At 36.1% G+C, this 21,630-nt stretch overlaps 7 protein-coding genes across 7 annotated transcripts; 5 read left to right on the top strand and 2 right to left on the bottom strand. All coding sequences in view use genetic code 12, as the record gives it.

Moving 5' to 3' along the window:
- Positions 1 to 772: 772 nt before the first annotated feature.
- On the top strand, positions 773 to 1,294 carry CORT_0E06020 (Cln3 G1 cyclin; the record flags this gene model as incomplete). Its single annotated transcript, XM_003870265.1, has 1 exon — positions 773 to 1,294. One exon carries the CDS (start codon positions 773 to 775, stop codon positions 1,292 to 1,294), a length of 522 nt encoding a protein of 173 aa, XP_003870314.1.
- Positions 1,295 to 2,391: 1,097 nt separating this feature from the next.
- CORT_0E06010 (Cln3 G1 cyclin) lies at positions 2,392 to 3,450 on the top strand (the record flags this gene model as incomplete). The annotated part of the gene is made up of 1 exon (XM_003870264.1): positions 2,392 to 3,450. The coding sequence occupies one exon, from the start codon at positions 2,392 to 2,394 to the stop codon at positions 3,448 to 3,450; it is 1,059 nt and encodes a 352-aa protein (XP_003870313.1).
- Positions 3,451 to 7,570: 4,120 nt separating this feature from the next.
- On the top strand, positions 7,571 to 9,178 carry CORT_0E06000 (hypothetical protein; the record flags this gene model as incomplete). The annotated part of the gene is made up of 1 exon (XM_003870263.1): positions 7,571 to 9,178. The coding sequence occupies one exon, from the start codon at positions 7,571 to 7,573 to the stop codon at positions 9,176 to 9,178; it is 1,608 nt and encodes a 535-aa protein (XP_003870312.1).
- Positions 9,179 to 11,728: 2,550 nt separating this feature from the next.
- Positions 11,729 to 13,573, top strand: CORT_0E05980 (Gds1 mitochondrial protein; the record flags this gene model as incomplete). The annotated part of the gene is made up of 1 exon (XM_003870262.1): positions 11,729 to 13,573. One exon carries the CDS (start codon positions 11,729 to 11,731, stop codon positions 13,571 to 13,573), a length of 1,845 nt encoding a protein of 614 aa, XP_003870311.1.
- Positions 13,574 to 13,753: 180 nt separating this feature from the next.
- Positions 13,754 to 15,646, bottom strand: CORT_0E05970 (hypothetical protein; the record flags this gene model as incomplete). The annotated part of the gene is made up of 1 exon (XM_003870261.1): positions 13,754 to 15,646. The coding sequence occupies one exon, from the start codon at positions 15,644 to 15,646 to the stop codon at positions 13,754 to 13,756; it is 1,893 nt and encodes a 630-aa protein (XP_003870310.1).
- A 709-nt stretch (positions 15,647 to 16,355) lies between these two features.
- Positions 16,356 to 16,685, bottom strand: CORT_0E05960 (hypothetical protein; the record flags this gene model as incomplete). Its single annotated transcript, XM_003870260.1, has 1 exon — positions 16,356 to 16,685. The coding sequence occupies one exon, from the start codon at positions 16,683 to 16,685 to the stop codon at positions 16,356 to 16,358; it is 330 nt and encodes a 109-aa protein (XP_003870309.1).
- A 4,209-nt stretch (positions 16,686 to 20,894) lies between these two features.
- Positions 20,895 to 21,630, top strand: CORT_0E05950 (Cdc24 GDP-GTP exchange factor; the record flags this gene model as incomplete). The annotated part of the gene is made up of 1 exon (XM_003870259.2): positions 20,895 to 21,630. A coding segment is annotated over one exon (736 nt), but the record flags the coding sequence as incomplete, so codon positions are not given.

Below are 21,630 nucleotides of genomic sequence, written 5' to 3'. Positions count from 1 at the left end.
TTTTCTCTATAAGCCATGGGCGTGTGTGTTTCCCAGTTTGGATTATATTTAATCATCTACAAAGTAATTGCGTATTTGCCTTACAACCACTATAAATCAAGCTGTGCTCCTTTTTAACATGTTTTGTGTCGTACTAAAAGCTATGGAAAACGGACAGTGAAAAATTAAACCGAGAATAGAAAGGTTTAATAAAAAAAATTATACGCAGGAGGAGGGAGGAGTTAAGTGCGTAAAAAGGTTTTGATCTTCACACACTACACACGACAATCAAAAGACACACACAGCAAATACACACACAAATGGCTCACACGCACAAAACACAATCAACTGAAGAACAATAAATTGGCATTTGGGTTGAAAAGAGCCCACTGGAAGTTTACTCCTATTTCTCTCTAAGCAGCTAGTTTCAAGTACTCCACACACAATAGCAGATAACAAGGTAGAGCTAAAGAGAAAGAAGCACTGTCGCACGTCCTGGGCACCAAACTATAATAATTAACTCTTGTTCTAGAAAGTTGTCAAGTGTACAGTGTTGCCACTTTGCAACTGAATCTTGGTTGGTAAGAACTGTTTTACAAGTAGTCATTTACGGAATGGTGTGTGCGATCTGTTGTTAAGTTGAGCGAGACTTGGAGGCGCATAAAGTGTCTTAGATTTCTTAAAAAAGTTTAAACTTGAATCAATAGATTGTCGAGAATGAAAACCAATATCAATTACAATCTCTCAAGGCTTAAGCTTGAAGAAGATTGAATTGCGGGAGAAACAAAATTCTATGTACAGCCCGTCCGACATTGTTTGTTGTTTGTTGTTTGTTGCTGTGCAATATATGGACAAATTGTGGACTCATACATTATACGTTCTACAACAATTGTGGTTGAGCTTTAGTTCCAAATTTTTGTCTTTCTTTTATGTCATAAGAAACTCTAAAAGTATGAAAGTGGTAAGCAGTTACCCCTTTGTGTCTCAAATGATACGGCAGACACTTTTTTGGGAGTTTTGTGGCTGTATGCTTTATACACACTACCACACTACACTTCAACACCTCCTTCGTCTCTTGACTGTAGTACTGCATAATGGCACATATAACACTAAACAAGTTCAAGACACAAAAGTAGCCATTTTATTTTATTTTATTTTATTTTATTCCTTTGTTAATGCATATACCAGTAACACAATAAATTTTCAATTCCAAATTCCAAGTATTGCAAATAGTTCATTTATCCATATAAGAATAACCAACAATCCTTTCCGAATTTTTTTAAACTACTCTTACCCACTTTCCATCCTTCTTTGATACATCGTTAACCCAAGAAGTTTACATTATCATCATCATCACCACCACCACCCAATCCACAAACTGCATTGATTAACCACAAATCACCAACAACCAACTACAACACTTTCCATAGTACATATTGGGTTCTTCCTTTTTCAATTGTTTTCTTTCCTCTAGCTATATCAATTCCTACCATACCACTCACCACCGTCTCCCCAAAACCGACTAGTTTACGTTCTTTTCATTGCCTTTCTTTTGTTTTTTCATTATATTTCATTTGATTTTTATTGAAACTTTCGGTAGTTTGTCGTCATACATATTCATTAGTACTGCTCACAATCCCAAACCGCTGTTGCTTTAATTAGTTTAACCATAGAGGGAGATAGCGACAGTATTTACTACAGATATATCATATCATATCATCATTGTTTGCTTTTTTTTACAGTTTTCGTCATTTTTGCATTGTTTGACACATTCGTCAAAGTCTTCACAACCATAAGAACAACCCATCACATATTCCATCGTAAAAGCAGACAAAACAAAAACTACTTTACACACTATTGACGATCATTCACTAGATACAGAAACAATTACGTTAACGACGCCACAGGGGATCTCATACTTATATATATTCCCAATCGGACAATTTACACGCCAGAACCAATTTTTTAACGTCCTATATTCATTTGCATTTCATATAGCTGTCTTCCACATTCATTTACGGTTTTCGCTATATCAACACATTTTCTTACACGTTTCCACTTATTTTTGTTACAATTATAGACGGATATCTTCTCGAGTCAAGGTACTTGTTGCAGAAGAGATACGCACACACACACACATACACATATACACTTTTTTTATTGCATAGCTGAATAGTACTGGTTACTATTCTTACACACTACACACACTAACTACACCTAACCGTATTGTTATCATTGGCTTTTGCTGTTGATACTCCCTCTACATTGGATAACTATTAGGAAGCTTACACTGCATACACTACGTCATCAATTTTGGAGGTCAAACTTGTGGTCAATTTTTTTTACAACCACCCAAATTGAATTACCACATTGATATAACACATTATCACACATTTTGCTATCTACGTTGTCATGATCTCGTCTTCATCACCCGATGCCTACCATCAGACAAGAGTTGTACAGCTGCAAATCAAGTCATCAAACTCCAATTTACAACAAATGGAACGCAAGAGTCATACATCAACAGTTTCAGAATACGAATTGGACATGTTGGAGCATCTATTATCAGTTGAGTCACATACGTTGCCCAATGTATCGTTGATTGAACAACAACCAGAGATTAAATTGAGTATGAGACCATTGTTGCTTGATTTCTTGATGGAAGTGATTACAATTCTTAATTTATCTAGGTCCACATTTCCCTTGACGGTGAATTTGATTGATCGTTATTGCTCCACTAGGATTGTTAAGAAACAACATTATCAATTGTTGGGATTGACCAGTTTATGGATAAGTTGTAAAAACTTGGATCCCAAGTTCAAGATTCCTACATTGAATGATTTGCGCAAGATTTGTGTTGATAGTTATAATAAGGAGTTGTTTATAGAAATGGAAAAACATATACTCAAGTCATTGGAATGGGTTATCAATAGTCCCACATTTGATGCTTTTGTTGATATGTTTCTCAACATGTTGGTTTCAGTTAATGATGCAAACTCATCAGTCATCAAGAAATATTACAACAAGATTAAACTTTCATCATATTATCTTGGCGAATTATTTCAATTTTACCCAAACATGTATTTTGAATATTCGTCATCACAAATTGCCATTCTTGCAATCATGTCAAGTATATCTACTTTGAAACTTCCCATTAATATCATGACCGTTTTGAATTTCTACAATACGCTATTGGAAAACGGAACTGTACAATTAACTATTGAAAATTTCCAAAATGTATTTAAAGCCATTAGGGTATTGGCATTGCCTAATAGTTTACAACAGAAATACTGTGTTAATCAAAACAATAGTCAAAGCCTACCACCAAAAACACCTAAGGTTTCAATGCCATTGACACCGGGGCCTAGTCCAGAGGAAAAAATTTCAAGAAAGAGGCATAATAGTCAAATGGACTCCCTGATGGTTCATGAACGCAAGAGGAGTTGTATAGATTTAGGAGTTAGAATATAATAATAATGTTATGAAACGGAATTTGAATTGTAGGATACGGAAGACATGATGTGGAAAACGCCTGTTCTAGAAATGTTTATACAATAGAGCGGTTTTCGTGACAAGGGGCACATGTGTGCTCCACCAAGGTAACAGTGAGAGCACGCCCATTGTTGTAAAGATCGACGATTGTTTCGGCAATTTGGCAAAACTCGGCGCAATTCCTTCGTATATGGGTTTTATTGTTGTCTGCCTCGCTCTACAGACATTTCGGACGATCCTTTCTCACTACAACCCATTCGCACGACGGTTAAATATTAAAAGCCTTGTAATCTGGAGGGTCAAAGGGAATAGAGAGGGGGAACCAATACGAAAAATGTCTATATTCTGACAGACAGGCTCAAATGCACATTTCATTACTCTCTCTAGTTACCTGGAGGTTTAAAGTTCTTACAAGTTGGCTATGATTTGATTTCCCACTTAGGAGATATATCGATACACGCTTTAATCGGTCTTAACACATTGTGCCTAAGATCACACAAACTTAAACAAAGAAAATAAAAAAAAAGAGAGCGACAGTCTTTTCTTGTCTAGTAGGATGTAAAAATTTACCTTAATTGAAATTCTATTGCATCGTCGTCAAATTATAAAGCTCTTTCTCTTACCAAACGTTCATCAGTTGAACAAATCGCCTGGAAATGTCTGTCAATAGGGTTTTTTCTTGTGACCAGCTACATAGATTTGCATTTCCATCGTCAAAGAAAGAAACGTGTGGAAACAAATCCATTATCACATGCTTGACTGCAGATTATCTATATCTTTTTCTAACTCTCGACTACCTTGCCTATCGCTATATCTCATCTGGTTGTAGGTCTACACTAAGGGGGTTGATAAAAGAGAAAATGTGGGCGGGGAGGACTACTAAAATTTTTAGTTGGATGTCTGATTTTAGTCCACCAGTGTCGTCATGAGCACATGATAGTTTGCATATCTTGAGGCACTTGAAATCAAACAATAAGATTACAACAACTAAACATTTGCTCCTTTCACTGAACAATGTCATTTAACATCCAGTGCAGTTGTAACTAAGAAATCACGGAAAAAAGAGAAAGGAAAAAAAAAAAAAAGACAGGAGACCTGATACAGATAATACCCAAGATCCTTCCATCTGTTGCCCTTCCATTTGGCTTGGAGAAAAAAACACTTGATTTTAGAGACCTAGGTGCATAACTCACGATTTTTGCGCTTGTTTCATTCCAGAATTTCCAAGTAGTCAACCAAAGCCAAAAGCCAAAAGCTAAAGGATTCAAGGCATCATAAATGTAACGGAAAAAGAAATCTACGTCCGACCAAGTGTCATTTAAACCCTCATTGAGTTGTCAAATTAAGTCTGATCTGGGGACAACTTAGTTTTTATAAACGTTTGATAAATCAACATCTTCCGTTGATGGTCCTACTAACAATCTCTTGAGGCGTAAGAAAACTGCTGAGAAACATATACGAGTAAAGAGGTTTAAAACAATAGAGTTAAGCCTTTTTTTTTTCCTCTATTGTATCCCTTTAGTCTCACTACATTTATTATCATTTTGTTGGTCTTATTGTTTTTTCTCAACATGAAATAGAACCAGAAGATAAGATGTTCGAGAATTGGTACCTTTGTGCGAAAATAAGTGGAAATAGCCGTATTAAGTAGTAGAAAAGTATAATAGCAGGTCAATTATTTAGGCGGCATATCTCTTAAAAGAAGAAACAATAGTGCATAATACAAGCAAGAATTCTTATCGACGATTTATTGGATAGGGGGTGGTTACCGTAAAAAAGGGGTGGTGGAGCCAAGAAAACGCCTTGCAAGCAGACAATTATACTTCTAGTTATCCACATGTACCATCAGACTCTACTACTTTTCCTTGCCTTGACCGATACAATCAAATGAATTCAATGTATGGAATTAGTCCTTTTTTTTTGATTTTTTTTCATTATATCCGTGTCCGCAAACTGTATCCTTTTGGTGTCTGAAAAACCTCGACCAAAGCGGAAAAATTGAAATACTTCCTTACACAAAACAATAGCGACAGACAAATTATTTAATAATAGAATAAATCCAAGAAGGGAAATGTAACGTAGTAAAATAGCCATTTCGAATAAAAAAAGGGGGGGGGGGGTCAAACAATAAAAAGCTGCATTGGTTAATCAAAAACAATAAGGTGACGCAATCCGTTATAAAACAAAGGAAGTTCTCGTAACCAATTCATTCTCAGTGTCATTTCTGTCTCATGAGAAAAGATATCTACGCCATTATGGCTCATCTTTTGAACTAAAAATAAATTGAACGTTTGTTAAAAGAGACAAGGATGTAGGAGAATACTTTAGTCCAAATCTAAATTTACCAGACTCAGTGATCCAAGGACAAATAGTCCTGAAATTTGGTAACGGTATCTCATAACCGTTTTTCGAATTGAGGCCGAAAAAAAGAATTGAGGGGGGAGAGAAGGGAATACTTTTATCCAACAACAATGGAGGATAACACAAGTTAAATAGTGGACGTTTGACACAGTGTGGTTATTGCTCCGACGGAAGGTACTCCACAAGACAAAATAAAATCAAGAAGTGATTGATTGTGGAAACACGGAGAAAAGCAATAGACCCCACGTAGTTTTAATGCTTGTGCTCTTTGTCTGCTCCTAAACAAAATCTAAAAATAAAGTTCAAAACAGTGTCTTATGGAACAACCTTTCATACATAGTAGATCTTTTTCTCAAGCATTTATTCTTTTATACCGACACTGCTTTTGCCACAACTTACAAGAAAAAGTGTGCTACCAGGTATTTCACTATTAATAAAAAGCATTGTTCTAATTTAATAAGTTATCGTCAAAGACCTGTATAAAAAGACGTTAGACATTGAAACAAAGCAATACGACTTACGGGGCTTTTAAGCCTCCATAGTTTGGTGAGACCCGAGTCTCATTGGCTGGAGAAAAGTTACTGCTTTTGGAACATTATAACTTAGAGGAAAAACGTTTATCATTGGTGCATGTTGTCTTACAATCTACCGCTTCCCAAATTTACTAGAGGAAGCACAATCTTCACCTCTCGACATAAACTGCTTTACCCGGGACGGAGCAAGAGAGCAATAATCGGCATAGCTATGAGCCTTGCAGGCTGGGATTATTCCTAATCAAGACAATTTATAATTGTTCTCTTTGTGGCATATTTTCGAAGGCTTTATTTTGTTGACGACAAATAATGTCGACTTAAAAATTCACTGTACAATAGTTGCTCAATCAAGGTGGAAAAAAGTGGTATGATGGTGAACCGTTGGAGACTCATCTCACGTTTAATATCATGAGACTTTTACTGGCACACAATTGTTCTCTTTCTGCAATGGTTATGTGAAAGTGTGTCTCATTTATTTCTTTTTCATTCTAACCATTTGCCTCGGCTTGTGTGTCTGAGAGTGTCTCAGATTTTACGACATCGTTTCCGTCTTAAAATTTTTTAGACGAAAAAGTAAAGCTTAGTTTTAGATGCATTATTTTTATATTTATTATATTTTAATTATCGACCGAAAGGGTTAAAAGAGATAGGAGAAGGTTTCACTGGCGGTTTTAATTAGTGGAAAAATTTCATTCCGTTGGATTTAATTTTATTGGCATAAGCAGTAGAGATGATAGAAGATTGATTATGAGACCAATTGCCGACCGTTGTTTTTTTTTCTCCTTTCAATTACATTGGAACTTTGATAATTTGATTGCAATTCTCCACAATTTATCGGACTTTGTTTCACGGAGTTGAGAGTTGTGTCCAGAAATTGAATTCAATTACAATCTTTTTATTTTCTTTTACTTATCTTAGTCGACAAAGATACCACAAAGACAAGGGGGTTCACTGAAAGAACTGCAGACAGTAAATGTTAGACGCATTACATATTCAGACAGAAATAAAGAGATTGTTGCGACAATAAGGATTTACGACACTAATGAATTTTTCTGTTTAGCGATGACGATGAGGTGGAGAGAGGAGTGGACTGATTTACTTCAATTGCAGAGCACATACGCTCCAACACCAGAAACACTTGTTCAATTAGCATTCACTCCCTATTATCTTCATTCCCCTTTAACGCAGTTTCTAGTTAATCTCAAATGTCACCACCACGAGATCACAAGAAGCAAAAAATCGCCCAAAATCAATACTCAGGATACACCATCTCGTCTTCAACAAGCGAAATAACCACAATCGATTTATCAACATCTTCAACAACACCACAGGATTTTTTCAGTGAATACATATCCAAACGTAAACCAGTGAAGATAATCGATAGCGACAAGAATTCACAGTTTGTTGATGTTGAAAAATTTCAACTAAGAAATTTAAAAACGACGTTAAATTACAATGAAGAGCCATTACAAGTAGAGGAATTGTTTCAAGGTGGATTTGGACTGGGCCAGAAGCGTATTGATATGAAATTGAGTGATTTGATTGATGAGTTTAAAAAGGGTGATCGAGAATTGTACTTGACTACTCAATATGATCGAGAAGAGGAAAACGAAGAGGAAGTAGAAGAAGAAGAGAACGATGAAGAGGAGAAAGTAAATGATGCTGATGAGCTGGAGAAAGAAGATGCAGAAAAAGAAGAGGCTGACGAGGAGGAAGATGAAGGCGCAGGATTGTTTGATCAAATGTCAAATGCATCCTCCATAAATATGAATGATCTTCACGATGACTTTGACGATTTCGACAATCTTTCTAATGACAACGATGAAGGCGATTCCGAATATGAAGCTTATCAACGAGTCAGGACCTTGTACCAACCACCACTAACTAATCTTGCAAAATCACCACTAGTCTTACCCACGAATCCACCGCTTATACCCAATTTAATACCCCAACAGATAAATATTTGGATGGGAAAGACGTCACACAAATCCAATAGAACTCAGTTCTCCATAGATACATCTCAACAATTGACTAAATTAGATCGAAGTATACCAAACAATGGTACAAGTTCAGGACTACATCATGACCATGCAGATAACTTATATATCCTAGTTCAAGGACGCAAACGATTTACGATTTATAGTCCAGCAGATGCAATGAAGTTGTATACCGTGGGTAAAGTTTACAAAATTTTCAGCAATGGAGTTATTGATTACGAAACAAGTGAACAGTTTCCTAATTGGCGACTGATTCGTGATGATGGTGCTATGATTGAAGATGTATTGAATTGGCAAATAAGCCAAGCTGAAGATGAAGATGAGATTGAGAGATTGAATGAATTACTCGATCTTCAAGAATCGAAAAGAAAATCAATAAACTCCAATAGTCAGAAGAGCAAGGAAGCAAAGTTTAGTGGTGAGCAATCACAATCGAAAGATCCACCTAGTTTTTCAAAAATCCCCCCATCATTATTACACATTGATGAAGTAGAGGATGTCAAACAACAGGAGAAACTAATTGAATTTGCCAATACTCATTTCCCAGGGTTTCTAAAGTTGAATAATATAACTATATGGTTGAGTCCAGGAGAGATGTTGTACCTACCAGCAAGTTGGTTTCATGAAGTCTCCAGCTTTGGCAGTGATGATGACGATAACGATGGCGTCCATATTGCATTAAATTATTGGTTTGTGCCACCAAATACCGACAATTCTAATAATAGTTACAAGGATCAGTATTGGGAACAAGATTGGCAAGAGACGATGAGAGCTATAGACGTATTCAAGAATGCAGCCAAAGAAGAAAACGCTTAAGGAAATTTACAAATAGTTTGTACGTATGACTTGGGTGTTGGTAGCGTTAGCACGTGCACATACGAAATTGCAAAAAAAATAGGGGGCGCACCACAATGAAAATAAATTTCTCTTTTTGGTTGCAAAAATTGTAAAAATAGCAATACAAGAAAAAAATAAATAAATAATAAATTCAAATTAAGTTTTTAGGAAATGCGCTTCCTATTTTTGACAATGTTATTATGTTTTTTTTTCCACTCTTCTTTAAATCCGAGTGCGCATTAAATGTACAAAAAAATCGAAAGATGAGTCAGAAGTTGAAGGTTGTAGCCCTAATCTAAATGATCTCAACCCAACACCACAAAATCTTGCAATTGCCAAAGGACAAACTTTCGATATAAGGTCAAGGGATGCACAACTTGGCCACCAAGAGTCTTGGCCCCAATTTCCTCTTATTTATCACTTAAAGCTGTTGTTGTAGTACAAGGGTTACTGACCTAAAATTGAATTTCTTTTCTAGACTTAAGTGGTGATATTAGTTTACGTGTTCTTTTTCCTATTTAACCCCTCTCTCTCATGTGATTTTCTTCTTTATTACACAAATATTACCAAAAAGTGAAAAATTATCACAGTGTGTATGTATGTCGTCATTGACACTAAAACTTTAAAAAGTGCCGTTCTTGTGGTTTGATTAGAGAAGATAAGGATGCATTAATTTAGATTAAAGATGTGATTTTAATGTGAGTGAGTATTTTCAAAGGCTGCTACTCCCTGGTCAAGAGAAAGTATATGTAATGAATTAGAAAAGGATAGGTCACTAGAGACACACGAACTAATCTAGAATCTCCCTCCTCTCCTTCCTCTGTAGTTTCTGTAGAAATCACTGAAAATGAACTGGATTGATCTCGTCTTCTTTGGGTATATACAATTAATTTTGTGTGTCCCATCTGGTTGGGGCGAGAGTGGGGGCGGAGGGGGGATGTAGCGGTGGAGCGAGATGGACCGAAAACGAAGCGAGAAAAGAAGCAAAAAAAAAAGAAAAACAATTAGGAACCCGCCTTGAAGAATTATCGTACAAACTGTGGCATTAAGTCTAGACTTGTATTTCTGTTGCACAAGAGTTATGTATTCATTGGATACACAAGGACTGCTCTTCATCGGGAGATAGCTATGGTTCTCCATCTTAATCAGTCTATTTGATGCCACACATAGTCAAAAGAAAAAAGAAAATAGAGGGTTGTGAGTTCTAAAATTAAAACAAAAGAAAACAAAAAACAAAACCAATACACAAGCGGATTAATTTAACTTTTAATTTAAATTAATGAAAACGTGTGCTCTGATGAAATTGAGATGAGGTAAATCTAGAAAACCATTGATGCCAAATAGATCCCTTGGGATGGAACAGTAGATATCTTGTCAAAAACAATCATAGCTATAAATGATATCGTCAACAGCGACGAGTACCTCCTAATGTGTGTATCTTACTATCATTAGCGGGTTGATAATAAGCTTATCGTATGCCTGATCTTATGTTTTCGTAAATTGTGTATATATGGGTAATACTGCATACAAAGTGTGCGAAATAGGAGACAAAACATATATGAATTACGTGCAATGGTACACTACTTTTTTTCTTGATTTCTTTTTGTTTTTTATCTTTCTTATATTAATTGATTTGTTATATACAGTACTACTACTATAATAGCATTGCATAATCATTACATAATAAAACAATAAACATCTCACAACTCAAAAGGAATTTGAAAAACCACAACCATATTACCCCCTCCCTTTTCTACCATTTCACCTTCTTACACACTATTTTATACTTCAGGAAACCTACACTAACTAAAGCTATTACGACAACCTTAGATCAGATTAATCAAAAGATCAAGAAACAAGACTACCAAACCCGTCATCAAGCACATTCTTTTTCTATTGTTGTTTTTTATATTTTTTTGAACTTTACAGTCCATACATCACCAGAAGATTGTGCACTATATTGCTTAGGATCAATCTTTTATATTCACTTAACATTTCAAAGAGTTAACCAGTATTTGATTATCATTCGTTAACTGACACTATTGTTACCACTGCTAAAATTACTAAACAGACTTCCTTCCCTTCCGCCGATAAGCAACAACAGCAAGCGCTACACACAACCAAGGCCTATTTACTTGCAAGTCAGTTTTTCTTTTCACATTTATTACTCCTTCCATTGTTAACTGGTTACGATATATCTGTTATGAACTAAATCTATCTCATTAGAGTGGAAGACAATAATAATAACTTGATTACGACTTTTTTTTTATACGTATATTTTTGATACAGCTTCATTCTATCACCACAGAAGAACCCACTTCATTTTCAATTGTTCAGCTGTTTTATCATTATATCACATTACTACTTTTCAATTTTGTTGTGTTACTTTAAATCCCATTTTTTACACATTTTTTATTGTTTATTATTTTGAATCAATTTCGTATCCCCAGGTATTCAACGAGGAATTGATCAATATTGTATACTACCTAAACCCAAAGGAAATATAACTATTCAGAACGTGCACCAATTATGGCATTAACCGATAGACGTCCTATGGCTTTATCTACAAATACGCCAGTATCTTCACCTACTTTTAATCCAAACACTTTGGGTATCACCAACAGGAAAACTAAAACTAGAAACAACAGCTTACCATTACATCCTACTGAAAAAGCAGATATCAACAATGAAGATAAATTTGAAGAAGATGCAATTGAGGCTGGAGAGGGTGAAGAAAACCTTCGTATGGACAAATATCTAGAATCCAACGCGAGAGAGGATGACGACAACGATCATGATCAGGATCATGAGAAAGAATTTCAAGGAGATGATGATAACAATAACGACGACGACGACGACGACGACGACGACGATGATGATAAGCACTCAATTGCTTCTGATTTAGGGAAAATGGGTCTTGCCAATGGCTCTGAAACTTCTTCAACATCAAGAAGCACTTCTCCCGATTCAGTTTTGGATAAAAACAAATCCGTCACTAGAGAATCTACACCACCAACGACAACTTCAACACCACCTTCATCGCAGAGTGATACAACTGAAAAAGCCACCACTACCAAAAAGATCAAAAAGGCCAAACCTATTTCAAGAGCACCAATCGCCACTGGTATCTCTACTGCTATTCCAGTTACTGGAGAAAAACCAAAACCAATACAAAAAGGTGATGCATCATTAGAAGATGACGTTTTGTATGCCATTTTTGTTATTCTTTATGAAAGAGATCCACAAGGGCATGGATTCACCGTTAAACAAATCTGTGATGTCTTAACCGAAGAACACCCACAAATTGCCAATTTATCAACAAAGACTTCGAATTTAGTTAGTGCCAAATTAAACGCCTACGTCAAAAGAGTTGAAAAGGGAGATACTAGCTTGAAGTATGCCATTTCTCGTGATTGGGCCGATGCTTCACCAAAGAGAATGGTTTACGTTTATCGTGGATTATTGGCGCCTGGATTTGAAGTTGTAGCTAAGAAATTAACTGATGAATTAAAGCAACAAAGAGGTGAAGAAAAAGCTCAAGCTGCCGACAACAAGGGCAAAGTTGATAATGTTGATGGCGATGGTGACGCTGTTGACATCAAATCGTCATCTGGTCCTGCTTCACCCAAATCGGGGAAAAAGAATGTTAAGGAGTTACCTCCATACACTGATGATTCTCTCCAAGCTGGTAAACAAGCTACTTTAGCCAAACCAAGAAGACAAACTATGTTTGACTTGGGGGTCACCAAGAATTCATTTTTTGAAAATGGATCCGGGTTTGACAAGACAAACTTGTTTGTCCCTTATGCTTCCGCTCCAGTGACTGCTGCGTTAACCAGTGATCTCAATAGTATGACAACCTCGACTGTCCTGGGAGGAACATCTGATATGATGGATCTTGATGTCGAAGCCGATGTTGAGGAAGAAGAAGATGATGATTTTGCCAATGTGTTTGCCGATACCGACGATGATGATATGGACGATGATTATTCAATGATTGAAACCATGCGTAAGAATGGTAAACGATCAAAATCGATGTCGTATTTGTCATTGACGAAAAAGACCAAAGTGTTGACTGCTGCTGCCGCGGCTCCAAGAGCTTCTCGAGCACCGAGCTCACATAGTCCTAATGCTGCTGCCGCCGCTGCTGCTTTACATGCTGCTGCACTTAGAGCTATCTCAAGATCGTCTAACAGCAATAACAACGCTAAGACCAATGCTTCCTGTTCCGAGAGTGCTACCTCTTCACCAGTTACTGGCTCTCTCTGTTCAAACAAAAAGTGGTTGAGTGTTATCAGATCAGGTTTCTTAAGCCAAGATATTGGTGCTCCAGAAGACACCAGTTTATCAGACATTGAGAAATTCTTTACCTAGGGAGCTATGCAAAATTGCCATTCAGCAGCAGATGTGCTTTGATTGTGATTAATACAAGAGCTACAACAAAGCTATAAAAAACCGATATATAATGTATAACGACTCTTATTACTACATTTTCTTTACATTTTCTTTAAATTTTCAACTGCATTAAATACATACGCTTCCACACAGCCATGCTTACGTCATGTAATACTTTGGTCCATCGCCACCTTCCGGCACCGTCCAATTAATATCCTGTGAAGGCACTTTAATATCACAAGTTTTACAATGAATACAATTTTGTGAATTAATCTTAAATTCAACCCCCAAGTCATTCTTAGCATCAGGTAAGTATTCATATACTCCAGCAGGACAAAATCGTTGTTCAATACCTTGGTATTTTGGCCAGTTTAATTTAGCATGTTTTTGTAAATCTTGATTGGGTACACGTAAATGGCATGGTTCGTCTTCATCGTGATATGTACCTGTTCTTGATACTGATGTTAATAAATCAAATGTTAATTCGTTATCAGGTTTAGGATACGAAATTGGTTTGTAATTCGATGCTGGTTTAGTAGCGGCGGAATCTGAATGGGAAAATTGTAATGTCCATGGTTCATGACCTCGAGTTATCATAGTTGTTAAGCCAGAATGGGCTAATCCACCAAGAATACCAAGGGAGGAGTTAAAACTTGGTCTAACGTTTCTCACTTGATATAATTCTTCATATGCCCAAGATTGTCTGAAATTTGATTCGTATTCAGACAAGTTGATTGCATCATTAATAATTTGATTTTCAAATTCTTCTTCGTCATCCAATTCCAATTCCCTTATACGTTCAAATATGGCTTCAGCAGCAACGATTCCCGATTTGATAGCTGTATGAGTTCCTTTAATTTTCGGCACATTTAAAAACCCGGCTCCGCATCCAACCAAAACTCCACCAGGGAAATATAATTGGGGAATACTTTGATATCCACCTTCGTTTAATGCTCTAGCGGCATATGAAATACATTTACCTCCTCGTAGCACATCAGCGTAGTACGGATGAGTTTTCATTTTTTGAAACTCTTGATAGGGTGAAATATATGGGTTGGCATAGTCCAATCCAATGACTAAACCTACAGCTACTAATCCGTCACCGAAGTGATAGATAAACCCCCCTCCATAGACAGCAGATTCTTTAGTCAAGGGGAACCCCAATGAATGCCCAACGTATCCTGGCTTGAAATTTTCCGGTTTAACTTCCCATACTTCTTTTATTCCCAATCCATATGTTTGTACATCGGCATGTTTGCGCAAGTCGAATTTCTTGATTAACTGTTTAGTTAATGATCCATGGCATCCTTCTGCAAACACTGTGACTCTTGCATTAAACTCCATTCCTTTTTCAAAAGTGTCTTTTGGAGCACCATTTTTATCGATCCCCATATCTTTAGTTGCTACTCCAATAACAGTATCTTTAGCTTCATTGTAGACCACATCGCTAACTGAAATACCCGGGTATAGTTCTACACCCAATTCTTCAGCTTGTTCACTTAGATATTTCACCAAATTGTTCAAACTGGTGATATAGTTCTTTCCCTTGTTGGCCATTTGCGGTGGCTCAGGCAATGGCCAACTTGATTTCTCAGTTAAATACTTCATATGATCTTCTGTTACTTTGGTCACTAAATCAGCCGGCACGGGTATATCTTCGTCCGAATCAGGGAATAACTCACGTAATGCTCGTGGTTCAATGACAGCTCCACTAACGATATGACTACCAAAATCAGCTGCTTTCTCCAATACAACAACTCGTTTATCACCATTTCCTTGCTCATTATCCAATTGTTTCAATTTGATCGCAGTGGCTAATCCTGCTGGACCTGCACCTACGATACAAACATCAACGCTATCCTTGGGTCTCTCTTGATTTAGTATCTCGAGTTGATCCTCTGTTAGTTCAGCTAGACGACGTTGTGAAGTGTGGATTAATCTTGTGGCAAGGGTGAAGCTGGTCCGATGAATTATGCGATGATATTGATGCGGCTGACGAGCTAACGCTCGCGTGGAGAAAGCTGTCGATGACTTTAGGAGTCCCTGAAGCATTCCAAGTATAATACAAAGGTCAATAAATAATGAAAATGCAAAAGTTTGTCGGTTGAGTACGCTGCTGCTGTAAGACTCATTTTTAAAGTGAAAAATTAATTTGACTCAGTTTATTATTGACCTGCACATAATCTCAGACAAATCAAATTGCGTAAATTAATCATCAAGATACGCAAGTTGCAAAGATGCAAATGGGGAAGCTCACCTAAGGAAGTTGGCTAGTATAAGGAACATCTCTAATGAAAACAGTGGTTTGTAATGTAGGGTGCACTCAATTGAACTTCAAATTGTAAATTTTTTTGCAACATTCTACAAACTTTGCAACAATTTGGAGCAAAAACTAAATACTACAACTACTTATATGCTTTAGATGTCTATTCTTAATTTGCTAGCAAATAAAACACCAATGTGAGTCTCAAATACAATGAGTTGATTCATTGCAATTGATTAAACAATCAATTTTATCAAAATGCAACACACTGATCCCATTGACCTCTTCTTGTAGCATCTCAAGTTGGGAAATTTACTTCGCATCCACCATTTCTAGCAACAAGAAGAACTCATGATAATTTACTTGTCAATTTGATCAGGGAGTATATGTGTCTTCTTTTGGATTTCAATCTTTCAGCAAAACCGTTATCAAAACAGCACCCAAAGTAAGCCAAGTTTTTATTGCAATATCACGTCTACCTACGTTCTTTCTCTTGCATCAATTTTGTATCCCTTTAGAATGACGAAACAACTTCAACCCTGTCCAAGAAATAAAAGCCCACCACCAACATACAACATAAATACACCATAGTTTAACAACAAGGTCATCAATGGTATGAAAGATGGTAGTCAAATGATTATATAGTGGTGTTCCAGCAATTGGTGATACGATAAATTGCCAAAGTTGAAGAAATGAGTTTATTGTGACGACAAATAGTAACCATGTGGAGATGAGGATCGCATAGCCGTAGAATTTCAAATTGGGGTGGAATTCATTAGACTCTTCTTGCTCGTTGAAGGTTTTGATTGATGGCTCTCCATTTGCCATGTGCGTTGGTTTAGTTTGGTTGAAGGTGTTTTGTCTTTTGATGATATTTTATCTTGGTGACATTTTTTTCTTGCAACTGTCAGGCGCATACCAGAGTAAGCTACCAGAGGAAGAATTCACCTAGATATTCAGTGGGACTATTGCAAACTCAGAGACTTATTTCTAAATCTTTCAAGATTAAGCCACCTGAGCCCAATAAGTTTAGGAGCTATTTTAGTTGTATCTCAAAAATCGTCTCTCGATGTGAACCAAAATTACACTAACTAGATTTTCAGTACAACACATTTAAACGTACATTAAAATCGAATAGTTAGTTAACGGAAAATAATGGAAAACCAACGAAACTGGGTTTCACACGATGCTTTATTGTTTAGTCTTAGGTGTTATATATTACTGGCCAATATTAATTGTAGTATAACTAGAGGCACAAGTATTACAATTCAAAAATGGGATATTGAGCCAAACAGGAGCTCTTGTCAAACTGAGAATCTATGACATTTGATGGATCTGCAATGATGTACCAAATTGAGTTAGTTCCCTGTGATGTAAGATTTTGGACTTCAAGTGCATAGTATATTTTGGCCACATATTAGCCAAAAATAGTCATGGTTTGAGATAACAATGACTATTTTCAAACTCAAAGCCAATACGTTCATGCTGAAGGGACTACGCGTTAAAGTGATTCAAGACTCATTAATGATACTATGTGTATACTTCAGATTAATAACTTCCAAGGAATCAATAAGCCAAAGTATATTTTCATACTATAGTTGTATAACTCTACATGGAGTTGCATTTATTACACAATTTGGAACAAATGTAGATGCAAAATAGAGCTTAGAGGGTCTTCGAAATCCTACAAAAGTCTTTGATTTTAACGCTTTACACAATCTTTTTACATCATTTTATTAAAAAATAAAACCTAGACAACCGACAACATAATAATTGACGGAAAATCTCCCACCTATTCTATTACAATCAATAATCAACATAGTAGACACTTAAACTAAGTGGCGATTATATATAAGACCAATTTTCTCAACTTAGTTTCTTTGTTTATTGTTAGTAGTAACCATACGTAACTGTAGATTTTGTGCCACCTAAATAACTTACTTGCGTAAGGGCATCCCTCGGACCAAATTGTTGATGATCATCTTATTTGCACTACTACCCAGAATAGTAATGCATTTTTGGTACATGATTTGTAGTCAATATAGATACAGTTTTGTACTTGTTCCACTGGTACAAATGAACAATTGATGGAGACCAAGAAAGAAATTGATGGTCCTACAGTATTAGATACATTTCTCAACATTTAATATTAAATCGTATTGAATTGAAAAAAAAAAATTAATGGCAAAAAAAAACCAAAAGCGGCCAGAGTTTGCAGCATCAAGGAGGGAAGAATAACCCATGTGCTTTGGACAACCGAGGTAAATCTCAAAAACTCCAAGAACACCTATGAATTTTCCAAATTATGTATTATTGTTAAAGTGAGGATGTCTAGCCAAAATCATATTTTGATTGGATGAGGTGCATATAAGTACAGCTCTGTATCAATAAACTCATTCGAGTGAAGCGCCGTTCCAATTGAAAATACAAACATCATTTATTCCTAAATGGTGGTTACCTTTGAAACGTCCTTATACTTCTCCTCCACAAGTTTTTTAACCACTATACGAGATTGCTTTAAAATGCCGAAATAAAAACACGAAAAGCTTTCAATCGCTTTTGCTTTTTTAAAAAGAAAAACGGTGTGTTGTAAAATTAAATTGTGGAATTTTGCAAACATTATATATAGTTTTCTTTTTTGCTTGTGGTTTTGTTGTAGTAAATAACTCCCCCTATTGTTTATGTCTACTAGAAATGATACTACACAAAGTGATAATCTATTCACATGATGTCTTAAGAAATGGGGGTATGTATAGGCGAGTGGAGAAGTAACAATTTCAATGATCCTCTATTCATTGATGTCAAGTAACAATACACTCCAACTATCATTACTTCTTCTTATCTGCACATCTAACTGCTACCCTATCAGTCTCTCGTACTATGCTTATTAACTAATAAAAGTAGTTCAATATATTTTTAGATTGATGATATAAGGTATTGCATCATTAAGTTTTACTTCTGTGTTTTTCAATTAAAACCTTTGTTTTGGGTCTTTTAGCCATATTTCATCCAGACAGCACGAAGGCATTGTAACTAGAATTTAAATTAAACAGAGATTACGGTATTGATGTTTAAAATAGACAGGATGGTATGGGGTCTAGGTTCCATAAATCTCCAAGTGCAAAGAGGTAGAGTGCCACTCTTATTTGTAGGGTAAAAGTTGGTCTTGTATCCCTTTTTGTTAAGTTCTCACCACTTAGATGTCGGTGTTTAGGGCACCGAAGGTAAAGTGCTATTGCTATGAACTTTGTAAAGGGGTAACTATACTGAAATTTCTCTTAGTGAAAACCGTGAGGGGTGATCACATGGAGATACAACAACTCTCCCAGTTTTGTTTCATATCTTCTTCATATCAAAACGTTTATTGTACGAATGATCCTCTTTATTTATTAGATTGCAAAAACAAAAAAGGGAAAATATTACAGGGTATATGCAGGACCATAAGGATGCGTTTGTGTATCTTCTTCAACTGTTGCTATCAGAAAATAAATTGGATACATTTATGAATGGGGGAATGCATAGTTTACCTCAACATGTAGTAGCCAAGAAAATATAAGATACATACACCCTTCAATTTTGAAACAAGAGTCAAAAACGGGTTCCATAGATGTGGATACGTTGTAGGTGTGCTTTGAATATCTCAACCATAATCTCATCGAGCATATGCCTTGCCTCTCCGAATTTATCAGGATCTTACCACTCAAAGGGGTACAAAAGGGGTATCTCATTTACGGTGCAACATCATGGATCTTGCTAGTGAAAATCCAACACAAAATTATCGCTTAGTTACAACGAGAACTTTTATTCTTTCCGTTTTAACTTTAGTTGAAAAAGAAGATGTGATCCTCCGCCTCAGCCAAAACGTATTGTCAAATTTATTTCGTATCGATTAAAAACCTGGCACAACTAAATTGTTAATTCTGCACTATTGCTTCAGTATTTGCACCTATGAACTGCATCAGGACAGAGTCAACATGATTTTTATTATATATGGTATTGCATTGTAGGGACTAGGCCAAGACTCGTAAATACTGCCGCATTGATAATTAGGCAGTTGAATTAGATCTCGCCGAAATAACTACAACTTTAAAAACGTTTGTGTATCAAACGTTAAATAAATCCCTTAAATCCGGCGTTGTTGCGCGCCTCAATTTATTATAGCTACCACTAAACATGCCTATCTTTTAAGCCTCCTCCTACAATATTTTACTATTGGTTAGTGGGTTTGTAGATCATCTTCAAGATAACAAATCCTCAATCACAATTAGCTGCTTCATTGTTTATCCCCACATTATCAATGTGTTTCAAAATCTTGTATATTTTTTATTCCAGGCCATTGCTGTCAACAAGTTTAGGCAACAGAAGGGCTGGGTTTTTTTAGTAAGGTTGAAACAAATTTCATGCCTGCTTTATTTTCCCTAGCACATAGGGGGCTTGCCATTAAAGTGAACCCTTTTCGTAAATGCAACTCTCCTAATAAAATAAATTTAATTTCAACAATATTTAAGCGGCAGTGCGTAAAATAAAATTCAAACAAAAATGAATCAGAAAAAAAAGTTTAATCTTTAAGTATCTTGATTCATAACAAGCATATCCCAATCACATGTTTGAAAACAGCCCACACACCTACACAGCGGTAAATAGCAATGAAGGATTCTGCAAAACGTTTCAAAAAGAAACTTGTTTTTAAAATGGCCATTCCTGGATTCATTTCGACCCAAATTGGCACAGCTTTATTGTTGATTGTTGATGGCTTATTGAGACTTTACGAAAAACCACTTGCTCTTATTTACAGTGAGGTTTGCATTATTTTATGACTATAGGTTGCAGTTAATGAGCATATCTTAGGCTCAAAACCTTGTTACTTCGAGAATCATTCGTTTAAACTTGAAATTTGCATTATGTACCCAAGCATTTACGAGAGATTGGATCAAAGGGAGGCCTATAACAAACAAAAAATATAAAAGGAGCCATAAATTACAACTTTTCAACCATTGCAATAAAATTATCATTAAGTTTGTCAATCGCTTTAACATCATGAGACTTTCAACAATCCAGTTGTTAGTCTATTTTGTGTGCTCAATACAAGCCTCCCTGGTTTTCTTTCCAAATTCATTCAATGATTGCACCCCACCAACAAAACCTGTCTGCACGGTAAATGAAGTTTACTGCGACAACAACTCCAACAATCCACAATATAGTAACGCCAATTTTAATGCCGCTTTTGTTGTGTCTGAAGCTGAAAAGAATGCTGATGGTAGTTATAATGTTGTTGGTAATTATCAAGCTGCTCAATCAGACCAATTGTTTAACAATTTTGCACAGAACGTTGATCAAATCTACATTAGCGGAACAGGTGTCAATGATGCAACTATTTACAGTCAATCAACCAACAACCCAGTCAACAATCCTTTCAAATGGTCAGCCAAATTTCGCTGTCAACCGCAGATTAAATTTGGCAAGTGCTGTATTCCGGATGGTTTGAAACTCTACTATAAATTTAAACAAGGTGGTGCAGGGGGTGCAGTGTTGAATACGGTTTTTGGACAACAACAACTAAGCTACTACAATACCAACCCTTTATCTGGGGACGCTCAACTATATGATCCCAACAATTTGTTCAATCAACAATTGTCGTTTCACAAGAGAGACGAAGAAGCTGATGTCGACCAGAGAACTGAATTGAGTAAAAGGACCTCAAATGGGTTGCTCAATTTATTGATTAGCTGCACTAATAAGCACCAAGGAATTAAGCAATTCTGTTGGGATTGTG

Source organism: Candida orthopsilosis (assembly GCF_000315875.1).
Source record: "Candida orthopsilosis Co 90-125, chromosome 5 draft sequence".
Taxonomy (NCBI): Eukaryota; Fungi; Ascomycota; class Pichiomycetes; order Serinales; family Debaryomycetaceae; genus Lodderomyces; species Lodderomyces orthopsilosis.
The sequence above is the reverse complement of the archived record's forward strand: the minus strand, read 5'-3'. Positions and strand labels throughout refer to the sequence as shown.